General features: G+C 40.7%; 1 protein-coding gene across 3 annotated transcripts in view; it reads left to right on the top strand.

Moving 5' to 3' along the window:
• The first annotated feature begins 2,724 nt into the window (after positions 1-2,724).
• The window catches only part of ITGAV (integrin subunit alpha V), an 85,362-nt gene continuing 72,812 nt past the window's right edge, over positions 2,725-15,274 (top strand). The window contains exons 1-2 of one of the 3 annotated variants that reach the window (XM_022567214.3): positions 2,725-3,217; positions 13,541-13,665. In XM_022567214.3, coding sequence (XP_022422922.2) covers positions 3,033-3,217; positions 13,541-13,665 — 310 coding nt within the window. In that variant the 5' untranslated portion in view covers positions 2,725-3,032. Of the gene's footprint in view, positions 3,218-13,537; positions 13,666-15,274 lie in introns of all 3 variants that reach the window. The other 2 variants (XM_089916582.1, XM_022567213.3) reach the window with 2 other exon arrangements.

Below are 15,274 nucleotides of genomic sequence, written 5' to 3'. Positions count from 1 at the left end.
TTGTGAGGTGGGGAGTGGTAAGGGCATGACAGTGAGTAAGATCATGCTGGGGATGTGTCGGATGAGAAATGCAGTGAATCAAACACAGACACCAGGACAACCCTAACATTGAAGGAGCAGATTAGGAAACAAAGCCCAGAAAGGAGACAAGTTTTCTGCCTTCCTTCTCTTCTCTTCCACACACCCAAGGGCTGGCGGGGATCTTTTGTGATACAGAGAGGAAAAGGCAGCTCTCTGTAGGGTACATAGAAGTAGAAATATAATGCTGTACCCATGAAAGTTATATAATGTAATAAACCAATGTTATCTCAATAAAAATAAATATAAAAAAGAAAGGCAGTACTGGGGGTGATGTGGCCAAGTAAATCTCCCTAATAAATAGCTGGGAGAGGAGAGGCAAGCGAGAGTTGGACAAAAAAGCAATGCAACAAACACTGTAGGGTCTGTTGGGTTTAGTGGATTAAGGGCTGTAGAGAAATGGAGAGTGGAAAAAGGGGATTTCAAAAGGGTTTCTGTGGATTATGAACTGAATCCTCCTTGATGTCAGTTGAAAAATAAAAATTTGAAATTCCTCTTAAATTATTTTATGGTAACTGGACTGAGCTCCTTTGATAAGAAAACTGAGGCACACAATGATTGGAGTCATTTGCCTAGGGTCACAAAACTAATTGAACTCAGGCATTTGAATTTATAGAAATCAGTAGAATCAAGATTTTAATCATAGGATAAAGCAGTAGGGGGTAAAATTCAAAGTCAAAATCCTTTTACTATTTTATTTTCTCTGTAAAAAAGTGATTATACTTAATGTCAATATATTATATAGTTGTCTTAAATTGGAAAATTGTTATAATGTAGTTTAAAGAGTGCCATGGGAATGGGGGAGGGGCATAGGTTTTCATCTGTAGCATAAAATACACTCTTTCCCTCTCCTATACATACAGTACCCAGCACATTGTGGATTCTGAATAAGCGCTGGCTGAATTGATATGTACTGTAATAACTCCCTCAGTTTGCAAGGTGCTGGATAGATGACCGCTCAAGCCTGACTACTCTGTTACAAAAATGCCTGCATTTACAACCCTGGGTGCCTTAAGATACTGGCTTATCCTGGTTCACAGTCTCCTCATAGAAATGTGGTCCTCATTCACTCAAGTTTCAGGGGGCACATGCATGTTGCCATGGCTTTGGCTTTTTCCTTTTCCTGGTTTTCTCATTTCTTCCCTCCACACCTCTGGTCTGTTGGACCTCTTTCCTGGATCAGATGTTGAGGAGTGAGAGAGCTTACTGGGTCCAGCCAGCGTTCAAACATTCTTCTGCCTTCCCTATCTGGGTGGATTTCCAAGGGGATTGGTTCTCAGGCTTTTAAGGCATAAATGACCCTTGGGGTTTGTGTGTACATACCCGTGGCCTCTCTGTGTACCACAGAACATGGTGAGGAGAAAGGTACATTTGTATTTATGTGTAAGTATTTGTGTAGGATTGCCTGTCTCACATGGTAATTTCCTTTAGGCAAGTGCTGGACCATATCTTGTGAAACATGCCTGAGGTTTTGCTGCATATCTTTTAGTCACATTTAAAAATCAAAATATATGATGCAATGAAGTACTATATATTCAAATTAGAGACTTCAATTTACATACATATCCCTTCACAGGATTAAACTCAATTAATGTGCATTGTAATTGAGTGTTAATAGTTACATTCGAAATTACTGTTCTAATACTTGTAAGTTTTTAAGATCCAAAAAGTGCTATTTATACTGTTTTGTTCACCAAATTCTTTAGCACGTGATATGGGGAAGTCACTTCTCTGGGCAAAGTTTACTCATCATTTCATCTCCATTCATTCATTCATTCAACATTTTAATGATTGCTTACTGTCTGCCTGGCAAGGTGCTAGGACTTGTGAATATAAAGGAAAAGGTCAAGGTTCCTTTCTCAGTCCCGCTGGCGGGGGCCTGGGCGGAAAACACCGGCAGCAAGCAAGCCCCAAGGGACCCCAAGGTGCATATTCCTTCTTCCAACTCTAAAATCGTATTTCTACCCAAATGTCCTAAATCAACCAGTTAGTTATCCGAATCATGCTACTTCCCCTAATGAACTAGGAATAAGGTTTCGACTAATCTGATGTGATTTAAAACGATTTCTGCTGATTCTTTGCCTTGCCCATCCTTTCGTGGACGGCTGAAGTTCAGCTTTAATACAACTTGCCTGGAAGAGGCTGTGCTAGCATTCTGAAAGTTTATAATTAAGTTCAGTGTTTGTGTGTGGGCTGGAGTGGGGAGGAAAACGACCATAATTATAGAGTTTCGGTTGTGAGTGCCTGCGAGGCTTTTAAGTAGCAGAAACACGAGAAACGGATAAAGCTTCCCTCACTTTTAAATAAAAGTCGCACAGGAGTTGCCGGCGGCATTCGGGTGCCCTTGGCGCTCTGTTGGACGCGGGCGGGTTGGGACGCTTGAGCATCTCCCCCCACCCCGCCACCTCCCTCCTCCCGGTCCTGGGTCTGAGGCCCTAGTTCAGGAGTGCACCCAGAGGGCTCTGAGGGTCTGGGGCCTCGGTACAGGAGCCCTGTTCTTGGGACAGGAGGCGACAGCGCGCGCGGAAGTGCGCTCGACTTGCCCCAGGCCGAGGCCGACTCTCCTCCCCCACTTCCTCCTGCGCGTTGGCTCAGCCTCCGGGGCGGCTCCTCCTCCTGCTCTGCCTCCTCCCACTGGCCGCGGCAGCGCTCTGGCTGGGGGTGCGGCGCCCAGCCCTGCAGTCCCGAGCCCGAGGCGCGGCGCTGAGCGGCCGAGCGAGAGGGAGGCGAGGGGCCTCCCGCGCTGCTATCCCCGCCCCGCGCGCCCTGCGCCCCACTTCCCGGGCAGCCGCTCGGGAGCTCAGCCCTCCTGCCTCCCCCGGCGCAGTCCGGGACTCGCCGGGAAGCGAGCAGCTGGCAAGTTTCGGCGCGCGCAGGCGGCGGGCCGCGGGCACCGTGCGCTCCGGGCGGGGTGGCCGCGTCTCCGGGCTCGGCGCCCCGCGCGCACTTCGGCGATGGCTTCCCTGCCGCGGCGGCGGCTGCGCCTTCGCCCCCGCCGCCTCCTGCTCCTTCTCTCCGGATTCCTGCTGCCTCTTTGCGGCGCCTTCAATCTAGATGTGGACAGTCCTGCGGAGTACTCTGGCCCCGAGGGAAGTTACTTCGGCTTCGCGGTTGATTTCTTCGTGCCCAGCGCGTCTTCGTAAGTGGCCGCACTTGGAAGGGGAGTCGGCCCCCTCCCCCATCGCGCGCACCCACCCTGCGATTTCCCACAGGGAGAGATCTCTGCAAGAGATCCCGGCGCCTTTCTATCCGTTCCCTCTAACCCTCCCTCCCCCCACTGGGCGATTTAGGTTCTGGGTGGATGAAATGCTTGGGGGAGGTGAACCCGCGCACCTCCCACCACCCAGTTCCCCCTTCTCCTCTCCTCAGAGGGAGCGCTTTGAAGCAGACCTGTGCTTGAAATGAGGGGAAAGTGGGAAATCAACAAAGGCTGGTATGGCTGGACACCGCGCTGCCTTTGCCAGTGTCCGGGACTTGGTCAATTTCATTCCCGAACTTCTTTTTCTCCCGTACTAGTTAGCCTTCCGTGGAGTCTTTTTGTTTTTTGGCTTCACAGACTTAAACACCCGTGTTTTTCGCTCTCCCTAAACAAGCCCTCCCCAATTCTTTACGCCTCTCAGTCTGATTCTGTTTCTTCTCATCTCCTTTTCCAGACATTCTGATGACTAAAATGACCATTCTGTCGTAGTAAATTCATTGTGTCTTATCTCTGAGACTGTCAGACCTTTGCACATTTGAGGGTGAACAGATGAATTGGATGTGTCATCTGTTCTTTTTATAGTGATTCATTATTTAGGTCATTGTTCAGAAAGAACAAGCATGTTTGCTGAGTTTTCACTCACTAAAGGTCATTTGAATACTGTAGTATTTAAGAATTCAGTTATGTTTCAAATTGCCAGCGTTTCGCGTTGCACAGGATTTGGAACAGAGTTATTGTCATTATTGGATTAAAAGTTGTCTCTGACCTTACCGAACGGTGACGTCATTCTCACCACACCACCCCCTTTTTTAGCGTTAGAAATACTGATTTAATGTGTTCCCTGGATGTCTTCTGATGTTTAAATCTTGTTTCCAAGAGGGAGAACTGTTCTTAGAGTTCTTTCTAAGCTCTTAGAAATTGTAACAACGTATTTTTGTTTTTAATTTTTTTCTATACTTTAAAGTATTGTTTTTTGGGGGGGAGAGGGAGGATAATTTTAATGGTCATTACTTTTTAGTACTATTTTTCCTATTCATACATGCCTAATTTGAGGATGATCTAAATATTTTTCCATGACTCTTACAACATTCATCAGGATGTATCCTTTTATAGTGCAGAGGATTTTAGTTGCTTACAAGGGTGCTTTTTTGGATTTAATTTCTACAGAAATTCTAATAATTTTGAAAATATATATTGTCTTTTGTCAAGAGTTGGTACTTAGAGTAGCCAGAGTTAGCACTTAAATACTTACAAATTGATGGAGTGGTTTGCAAATGTTGCTCTTAATTCGGTGGCAACCCTCTGAGTTCTGTAGTGTAAAGATACATGACAAAATGATAAACTTTAAGTGTTTTTACTATGGAAAATGCAGTAATACTGAACTGTTAGCATGAGATATTTCCTATTTTTGGTTGCGAGGCTGGATGGCTAATTTGTGATTAGTCATTGTAGTTGAATATACTATGACCTCACAGGTTTGTTTACATGACCTCCCACGTGGGCCTTTAATGGTAAGGTAAAATTGAACTTGGTTTGGTTTCATATAACATTTTGAAACTTTCTTCAGTGACTTTGTTACTGATAGACTAGTGAGGTCTAGGTATAGCCTAAGATAAAAAATATAAATCAACTTTGAGATTAAAAAACCCCCAAATATATGTAAACAAAGGTTTCTACTTCTGAGCTTTTCAGGTTTAACAAAGATTAATGCAAACTTATGCTTAATTTTGTAAAAAGGTACTTTTAAAGTTAACAAGCATTGGAATCCAGGGTGCATGAGGATGCCATTTACAATATTACCAGCTGCATTTATTGTTGTTATTTGGTGTGATAATAAACTTCTAAAGGGAAAAAAAATTCACATAATAGAAAACTGCTAATTAAAGTTTCCTTTCTTCTGAATGAAGAGTGCTAGTATTAATGAGGAAGCAAGGGTAATGAGGTCTCCTGCTGCTTCCGGTTTCTGTAGGTGTCTAAATACCTCTGGCAAGCTATAGAACTGTTTTCTGTCTCATTTTTCTTGTTACAGAAAATTGTTATTGAATTATCTCCATATTGTTGTGAAAACTAATGAATCAATGTTAATTAAAAAGAAGGAAAAAGAAAGTACTAAGCAAAAACATTAAGGTGACTCCACAATAAAATTCCTCCAGAAATGAGTCTTAGGTTTGAAGTGAAAAGTCACAAAAATTATGATTTGAAAAATATAGAAAACAAACTTATGGTTACCAAAGGGGAAAGGTGGGAGCGGGGGGATAAATTAGGATTTGGAGATTAGAAGATACAAACTACTATATATAAAATAAATAAACAACAAGGATTTACTGTATAGCACAGGAAACTATATTCAGTATCCTGTAATAAACTATAATGGAAAAGAATATGAAAAAGAATGTATATATTATATGAATATGTGTGTATAACTGAATCACTTTGCTGTACACCAGAAACTAACACAACACTGTAAATTAGCTATACTTAAAAAAGGAAAAAAATTGTGAAAAATAAAACATTAGCACTCCCTATTATTTTTCCTGTATGAATTAATTTATGGTGACTATATTGCCAAACTTAACGTAAAATTTAAATACTGTATACAGGCCAAGAAGTAAAGGCATGTTTTTCTTGTGGAGAATAATTGGAGAAATTAAAAATTACACCGTAGGCTTAGTTATAATAATGATATCTTACATTGCTTGACCTATTTTATAATTTACAAAGCACTTTTACTTGTGATATCTCATTTTACTCTACACCACAGACCACCAGGGGAAATAGGGGAGCAGATAAATTCACTCTTACAGAACAGGAAACTGAAGCCGGAAGAGTTTGCAGCCTTTAGCTGTTTGAGTGGGATGGTGTGGGGTAAGGGAAAAGATGGGAACAAAACACAGAGGAAATGAAATTCAAATTACATTTAATTTTTTGTATTCACATTTTAAAATTTTAAGAAGAAAATGAATAATTTTCTTTTAAGATATGTTATACAGTTCTCATTTTACATATATATTTATTTTAAAATAATGCTATAGTGAGCAACACCGGATTACAAGACTTGCTTTTTCCCCTGTTAAACACTGTTGGAGCCTTATTTACAGTTACTTCATGTCCTGTGACCCCAAAGACAAGGTGTGGGTGAGTGTGCCCTGGTCGCAGAAGGTCCCACAGAACATACAATGGTTCTCAATCCTAACTTCCTATTTGCAACACTTGGAGAGCTTTTAAAACCATACTGCTGCCCTGGCTTCATCTTCGATCTAAAAGCAGAGCTCTAACTTTATATTCAACAGCCTGTGGATCATTTCTTCTTGAGTAGAAAGAATTTTACAAAAAATGAACTCTTTTTCACCAAGTGATGTCAGTTGTACCTCTGTTTCTATTAATGGTACCATCATTTTCTCTGTCGCCCTGCAAATAATTTCATATTCCTCCCTCTCATTTTCTATTTTTCTTTGTCTCTCCTACTGGACACCCCTAATATTAGTCAGTGATTAGTCACCAGGCAGAAGATCCTAGAAATTCTTCCTTGTTAATGTTTCTTTCTTTTATTATTATTAATTTATTTATTATTTATTTTTGGCTGCATTGGGGCTTTGTTGCTGGGTGCGGCTTTCTCTAGTTGCAGCGAGCGGGGGCTACTCTTCCTTGCGGTGCGCGGGCTTCTCATTGCAGGCTTCAGTAGTTGTGGCTCGCGGGCTCTAGAGCGCAGGCTCGGTAGTTGTGGCGCACGGGCTTAGTTGCTCTGCGGCATGTGGGATCTTCCCGGACCAGGGCTCGAACCCGTGTCCCCTGCACTGGCAGGCAAATTCTTAACCACTGTGCCACCAGGGAAGCCCTTGTTAATGTTTCTTGCATCCATCTCTGCTTTCCACTTGTAGTTTGACCAGTCGTTACAAGTGTGGTCTGTGGCACTCAGGTCATCACTCCTCTGCCCATCATTTAGCTCTCAGACCTGCAAAACGTCTTACATGTTTCTAACAGTTTTATCTTTCTGAAGCATCTTTTGATCCTGGTATTCTGCTGCTAAAATTTCCTCGAAAATGTTCTCATGTCCAGAGATAAAGTCCAAACTGCTTAAACTGAATGAAGGCCCCTTTCAGTCTGTCCCAGTCTGCATCTACTTTTAAAAGCTTATGTCCCGTTTCTCTCTTCATCTTTGTAACCATCTTTACAAAGCGACACCAGCTTATTTTACTGTGGCTCTGGCTATATTGGTTCTTCTTTCTTTTTTAAAAAAATTTATTTATTTTTGCCTGCGTTGGGTCTTCTTTGCTACGCGCAGGCTTTCTCAAGTTGTGGAGAGCGGGGGCTTCTCTTAGTTGCGGTGCCGGGCTTCTCATTGTGGTGGCTTCTCTTGTTGTGGAGCACGGGGTCAAGGCGCACGGGCTTCAGTAGTTGTGGCTCGTGGGCTCAGTAGTTGTGGCTCACAGGCTCTAGAGCGCAGGCTCAGTAGTTGTGGCGCACAGGCTTAGTTGCTCCACGGCATGTGGGTTCTTCCCGGACCAGGGACCAGGGCTCGAACCTGTGTCCCCTGCATTGGCATGCGGATTCTTAACCACTGCACCACCAGGGAAGCCCCTGGTTCTTTTTTCTTATCATAAATAATATATATGCATAGATTCTATCATCATTATATATTTAGAAGGCAAATCCTGTGTTGATTTCTCCTGCTTAAGGCCCAAGGTTTATAGGATATTATAGAAGAGAAGGGAAAATATATAGGATTTATAGTTAATGCATCTGTTTTACATCACATAAATGTTGACTGTAGCTTTTTTTTTTTTTAGTGAAAGGTAAATGAGACTGGAATTATAGCTCTTAAGTAACATTCAGTAACACGTTTCTTTCTATATACGTATATGATGATTTTTCGGAAGTTCCTTTTGGTGAAGCCTCACTGGTCAGCCAGAGTCAGCCAAAATATATTAACCATGCTTTATCTTGGAAAAGTCAGTGCTGAAAGCAGCCAAATAACTTAGTTCATTTGGAGAGTTTAAAAAATGTACTTGTCATTGTTTGGCTGGTTGTCTCTCCTTGGTAGTCAAGGTCATGTTCCCTGAAGCAGCTGCCCTTAAAGTACACTTTGGATTGAAAGTGCATCCGAAGGGCATCCTCCTGGTTGGCTTCTCGAATCCTCTTGTCTCTCCCATCCTCTTCCCCTTCCTCCCCCTCTCCGTTACTACCTTCCCTTTCTTCTCTCCTTCTCCCTCCCTTGCCCTTGCTCCGCTACCTCTCCTCCCTCCATCATTCTGCCCCTCCCTCTCTCCCTTCTCCCCCACTTTCCCTCCCTCCCTCTTTCTTCTTCTCTTACCCCTCTTCCCCCAAACACACATTGCTACTCTTTATCTTTCAGAATTTCTTGGCATATTAATGGCTTGCTCATATATGTAAACCTTAATTTTAAAGTCATTTAATGAAAATGATTCGAGTCATTTAAAAAGAATGGTGAGGGGCTTCCCTGGTGGCGCAGTGGTTGAGAGTCCGCCTGCCCATGCAGGGGACACGGGTTCGTGCCCCGGTCCGGGAAGATCCCACATGCCGCGGAGCGGCTGGGCCCGTGGGCCATGGCCGCTGAGCCTGCGCGTTTAGAGCCTGTGCTCCGCAACGGGAGAGGCCACGGCAGTGAGAGGCCTGCGTACCGCAAAAATAAATAAATAAATAAGTAATAAAAAGAATGGTGAGGATGGGGATCCTGATACTGTTCTTGGGCAAACTTTTTGGAAGGGAGATGGATTCTGTCAGGAGGAAGTTGCAAGCATATGAAACTAAGTTGCTCAGCTTCAGATTTTTGCTGCTTACCAGAGAAATCTCTGTCAGCCTCAGCTAACTCTGTGTATCTTCCCCAACTCTCCAACATTGTCAGGAAATGTTGCAAGCCAACTATTTACCTATCCTTTTTTTTTTCTCTCTCTTGAGAGCTTGCGTTTGGGTTAATTAATGGCCCTTGAAAACAGATTTTAACTTTTATTCCTACTTTATTAAGGAGTATTTTATTGTTTTTAGTTCTGCTGTCATCATCTTGTATTTTTATGATGCGTTCACATTTTATAAGTTTACTTTTATCTAAACTTTCCACATTCAGAAATTTTCTTTTTTAAGTAATTATAGTGGGCATTGTTATTTCCATTCAATAGAACAGGAAACTGAGGCTCAGAGATTTAAAGTGACTTTCTCAATTGATTTATATGGTGACTGGAACCTTTAGCCCCAAACTGCCCATTAGACAATGCTGCTTATATTGCGAAATTTTTTCTGGTCTGTCACTTCTTTTACTTTAATTAAGCTGTTGTAGACATTCATTAGACATTCCTAGATGAACTTCAAGTCGTAATGATTTAACATTTTTGTAAGGCGTTTCATTAACAGGCTGTTTTTTGTTATTGTGGCAGAAAGACACAAGACATAAAATTCACCCTCCCGACACATTAACAGGCTTTTGTTTTCTGTAATATGTGTTGCTTTTATAGTCCTTAATTTTCTCATATAGCATCTTTCACCATTCGGTACCCTTTAATCTCTACAAATACTTAATTTTTCTCTCCACACCTCCCTCTTAGGACTTAACATTTGTCTAAGGCAGTCTTACTGTCTTTATCTCTCCATTTTTCTCTTTTAAAACTTTCTATAACACCCTTAAATGGCACTTAAATATCATGTTGACACTTTGCACAAAGCACTTTATTTCTCAGCTTTTTCCTCTCATTAACCTAGCACTTAGAAATTGAGAATGCTCACACATTCCTTTTATATTATTCTACCATTTCTGTGGCATTTCACCAATGTGCAAGACTGCACATGAAGGTATGCTTAGGAAAACTTGATGAACACCCATATTAGTACATCTAATTACCATCATTTCATGCCTATAATGTGCAAATGGTCTGATGAAAAGCAGCAGTCTTGTTCCTGATCCTATCCAAGGAACTAGAGCTCTGTGCTGCCAATAGTGAGTGCAGTTTCCATTCAGAACTCTCCTCGACGCCCTTTTTTCTGTCTTTGCTGAAGTCTGTGTCCCCTAATAACTTTCCAGCCCCCTCTGTCTTTAGTGCCAAGTAAAGAAAGTATCTGAAATCCAAAATTAAGAACAGAAACGTTACAGAAAGAAATTATTTTAAGGATAATTTAAATAATCAGATGTTTATTAGAGGATGATTTCTGCGTTCTACAGGGGTTGATGTTAGTGGAGATGGCTTTTTATGTATGGCTGTTTTGATTGAGACGTATAACTATCAAATTTACTTGCTACTCAGTTGTCAATTTAAAAAGCTTTTCTTGAGTGCGTGTTATGTGGCAGCACAAAGATGACTGAGGGGTCCCCTCCATTCAAGGAAGCAGTTTATCATAAGGTAGGAAGAAGTGCTTTGATAAAAAATTATTAAAGATTCTGTAGTGTGCCATGTGAGGACAGTCCAGAAATGAGTTTGCTTGTAGGTTTCTAGGCAGATTCTGAGAATCAGCTCCTGTCCTGATCTCCTGGAACCGGCCATTATCCACAATATGAAAATCATACACATACCTGTGCTCGTATTACCCTTATTAGGGCTATTGCAGGAATGAGCCTGTGCCTCTTCAGATGTAGACCTGAAAAGTATACTTATCTGAAATATTTTTTTTTGCCTATCATGTACTAAAACATCATTTAATCCAGATAGGGAGGGGCAGTTTTGTGGCCAAATTTTTGACCTGTTGAAAAAGGTAAATTTCATATATGTGTGTGTGTGTATAATTTAGCTGTTAACCAGCTCTGCTGTAGAAAAGGAGGGCTTAATGATACTTAGCTGCTCTCTTATTCATGGGGGCTGAGGGCTATCTTACTCAGCTTTATTTTATTTCTTGCTGAATGAAAACTAAGTTGGCTATGAGGAGAAAGAGCCAGCATTGGTGTTTTACTGATGCCAACTATGACTGCATAAAGCTTTATTAAACAGGGTGTGGTTTGGTTGGGAGTTTTGTCTTTATTTTGAGTATGGAGTTTTAAGATAAGTGTACGAAAACGGGGTTCCAGCATTTCATGCAGCCATCTTTTGACTGGTCTAAATATGATTTAGCAGATACATCCAGAAGAAATGAAATTGATAAATAAAAGTTAAAATGAAAGCATTCCATATTTAAGATGTAGGTTTGTTCATAACTTCACAAAAAAGTGAAAAGCAATTATGAGTATTTTCTTTGCCAGAAGAATGTAAGTGGCTTAGTGTTTAACAAGGAAATGAAATGATAATGGTGACAGCATTTATTGAGGGCTTCTGTGTCTATCTGTATCCTGTTTTCTTCTCCTATATTTCAGTTAGCTTCTTCTCAGCCTCTTTTACCCTGTCCTCTTTCTCTGACTTAAATGTTGTTGCTTCCTCTCTTTCCTCCTCTTCTCTCTGAAGCCTCTCCCTGTGTGAACCCATCCGTTCCAAGCTGACATTCTCAACACGTTATCTCAAAGGGCAGAACTCTCCTCAGAGCAACAGACCACCAATTAGGTGTCTCACAGGTATTTCAAGCTAACATGTTAGGAACTGAACTCTTGGTTTTCCTGTAAGTACTTAGTCTGCCTTCTGCTTCCCTACTCTGGGCTTTTCTAGCACAGTAAGTGGTTCTCCCATCCCTGCACTCCAGAAAGAAACCTAGGTGACGTGCTTTATTCTAATCTTCCCTTTCTACCACATGCAAGCCTCCAGCTGTTCCCGTTCATTTTACTCCAGATATTTCCCAAATCTGCCCGTCCATCTTCTTCTCCATCTGTCCTCCCAGCCTAGTTTACCGTCACCTCCTCCCTCAGGTGCTCAAAGTCTCTCGCTTTTCTTGTTCCATTTTTGCCCCCCTCCCCCTTAATACTTTCCCCATAAGGCGCCACGTTTCATTTTCTTTATTAGATTATGTCATTCTCTTGCTTTAAAAAACATTCAGAAGCTTCACGTGGACCTTATGATAAAATCCAAAAGTTTTACCTGGCTAAAGGACCTTGTGTGATTTAGCTCTTGCCAAGCTCCGCAGTTTTATCTTGTGCCATTCCCAGCTTGCTCTCCTTTAGCCACACCTCTTTCCTTGTAACTCTTGGAGACTAAGCTCTTTCCTGCCTTGAGTCTTTGTACCTCTGCCTGTGGCCCTCCCATCCACCTCTCAATCCCACTCACTGAGCCCCTCACTCCCAACACACAGACACTCCTTGGCGACCTTCTTCTAATCCCGTACATCTCAATTTACTTAGAGGTAAATCCCTTTGCTGCTTTATCTGAAAGAGGTCTCTTCTCCCTGTTCTTTAAAGATAACTTCCTTAGACATCCCTTTATCCAAAGGAAGTGTCTCCCCTCCATTCCTTAGAGGTAACTTCCCTTAATCTAAAGAAGGTCTCCTCTCCTTGTTCCCAAATAATACCTCTCAGCCAATTGTTGGTTCTTTCGTAGCACTTGTAACAGTGACTAATTTTCTTGGCAAATTTCTGGATTTCTTCCCAAAGGGAATGTAAGCTCCACTGAGAGCAGGAACCAAGATTGTCTTATTCATCCTCGTTTCTCTAGTGCCCATATCTGTGCCTTAGTAGAGGAGACACTCAATCCGTATTTTTTTCTGAATGAGTAGAAACAACTAAAGAAAAGATCTCTTTTACTTGAAAATCTGACTCCTGATTATTTTGTCTTTTGCTAATTTTATCCTGTTAAGAAATTGAATAGTGCTTCTCTTCTTTGACCAGGAATTGATTAGATTAATCCAGTGAAAAAAGACATTCGTTAGTCACTATTAAAAAAAAATTGAAGTATGTAGTTTTAAAACAAGATAAGTTTTCCCAGTGGAAAAATGATAATATTTAAAATTACCATACTTTGAATCATTTATTTAGAATCATTTATTTTTTTGTTCATTATTCAGGATATGGAAAGTGTACAGAAAATCACACAAAAAAAACCCAAAAATCAAGACAAATGTCCCTGTCTCTAGCCAGCATACATTTTAAACAAACTAATTGAGCTATAATTGACATATAATAAACTGTACCTATTCAAAGTGTACAGTTTGGCCAGCATAAATTTTTAAATGACATGTAACCCTGAAGTTGCCTTATAATGTGTTACTAGGATGAGTAAACTATATTGAATAATGTATGTATGTAAAAGAGCACCAAATGAATAATGAAGGTGGATTATGCTCTCAGTGAGTGGTTTTTAAAGAATATTTGTGGATAAAATCAAGAGAATGATTGCTCTTCCTAAGTCATAAGATATTATTTATGCTTTTGCCACTTAAAGTCTTGTCTTGCCTTTTGTATTTTAGCAGGATGTTTCTTCTGGTGGGAGCTCCCAAAGCAAACACTACCCAGCCTGGGATCGTGGAAGGAGGGCAAGTCCTCAAGTGTGACTGGTCTCACCGTGGGTGCCAGCCAATTGAATTTGATGCAACAGGTAAATGTTGATGCAGGGGTCCCTTTTCTTAATTTCTGTTATTTGATATTTTCAGCCTACCTTTGCCTCTCCCCATTTGAATAGAATTTTATTTTTTTAATAAATTTATTTATTTATTTATTTTTGGCTGTCTTGGGTCTTCGTTGTGGTGCGGTGCGCGGGCTTCTCATTGTTGTGGAGCACAGGCTCTAGGCTTGTGGGCTTCAGTAGTTGTGGCACGTGGGCTCAGTAGTTGTGGCGCACGGGCTTAGTCGCTCTGCAGCATGTGGGATCTTCCCAGACCAGGGCTCGAACCCGTGTCCCCTGCATTGGCAGGCAGATTGTTAACCACTGCACCACCAGGGAAGTCCCTCCCCATTTGATATGTTTCAAAATATGATTTAATTTTTGAAAGTACTTGCTTTAGCTTAAATGTAACAATTTAGTGAAATAATATGTATAAGCACTTCAGATCCCCAGAGAAAGTTATATAAAGACAAATGACTTATTATATGATTTTTTTGTACAGTTTTGTGGCATATAAAAGCCTTAAAAATATATTGTGTTTCCACACTGCTTTGGATGTCTTCAACTTCCCTGATAATGTCAATCTGCAGAAGTCTGGGGAAAATCTGTTAAAATGTTTTTGCACCTCTTCTGAGAAAGGCTTTTGTCCTTTCTCTTGTCAGCAAAATTGACTCACTGACTCCTTAATCGTGAAATAATCTAAAGTCTTGGGTTGTGCTGTCAAAACCAGTTGAGGAATATTTTGTATTCAAGTAGATTTGGTTGACTTAAAAAACAAATTCTTACCCAAAATTTATTGGGAAAATAATATGTTATGGTTCTGATAACATTAAATTTTTATCTAACAGAGACAAATTCCAGTGTCAGATTGTGGTGGTAAGGAGGAAAATAGCATAAGGAAGATGACAAATAAGAAATAAGTTTTACATTTACATCAGTAAAATAAAATATACATAATCCTATATACATTTGTATTGATATATTTATCCACATATGTGAAAGTTTAGAGACTCCTCAAAGAAATAGTGTGACATTCTTCTGGTACAATAGTTCTGCAAAATTTTTTACCAGTTTTGATTTGCTGGCTTTGACAAAATATTTTAAGATAAGCCTGAAGAAAATTAATATTTTTTTCCATATTGTTATTTCCTGCTGGTTCTAAAACATATTAATTCTAGGAATTATAATACCAGTGAAACAGAAATCATGTTGTGGACTGTTACATTTGATATCATGACCAGTACCAAAATGAGTGTCGTTAAGCCAGTTCTTCATAGGGATTGGGTCACATGTTTGCTTTTTTCCATTTGAAACTATCTACGTTAAAATTTGTTGTTTTTTCCATATATGACTGGCATTTGGAAAATCCCAAGAGTGTGTAAATAGGCTCAATTTTACCACAAATGGAGAAATATACCTGGGATTCAGGATATTATGGGTCAGGGCATTTATATCTTCTAACAACATGTGAACACTAATAAAAAAATGTTGAGCTGTTCAGATATATTTCTGTATTCAACACCACAGGTTTTGTGCAGTGCCAGATGATGTATTACTGGTCTTTTTTGAAATTTGGCTTTAGTATTATTTTTATTGAAAAAAT

The sequence above is a fragment of the Delphinapterus leucas genome, chromosome 8 (assembly GCF_059928025.1).
Source record: "Delphinapterus leucas isolate spDelLeu-1000000601 "Yukka" chromosome 8, BTC_Dleu_Yukka2, whole genome shotgun sequence".
Lineage (NCBI taxonomy): Eukaryota > Metazoa > Chordata > Mammalia > Artiodactyla > Monodontidae > Delphinapterus > Delphinapterus leucas.
This window is presented reverse-complemented; position numbering and strand designations above follow the sequence as displayed.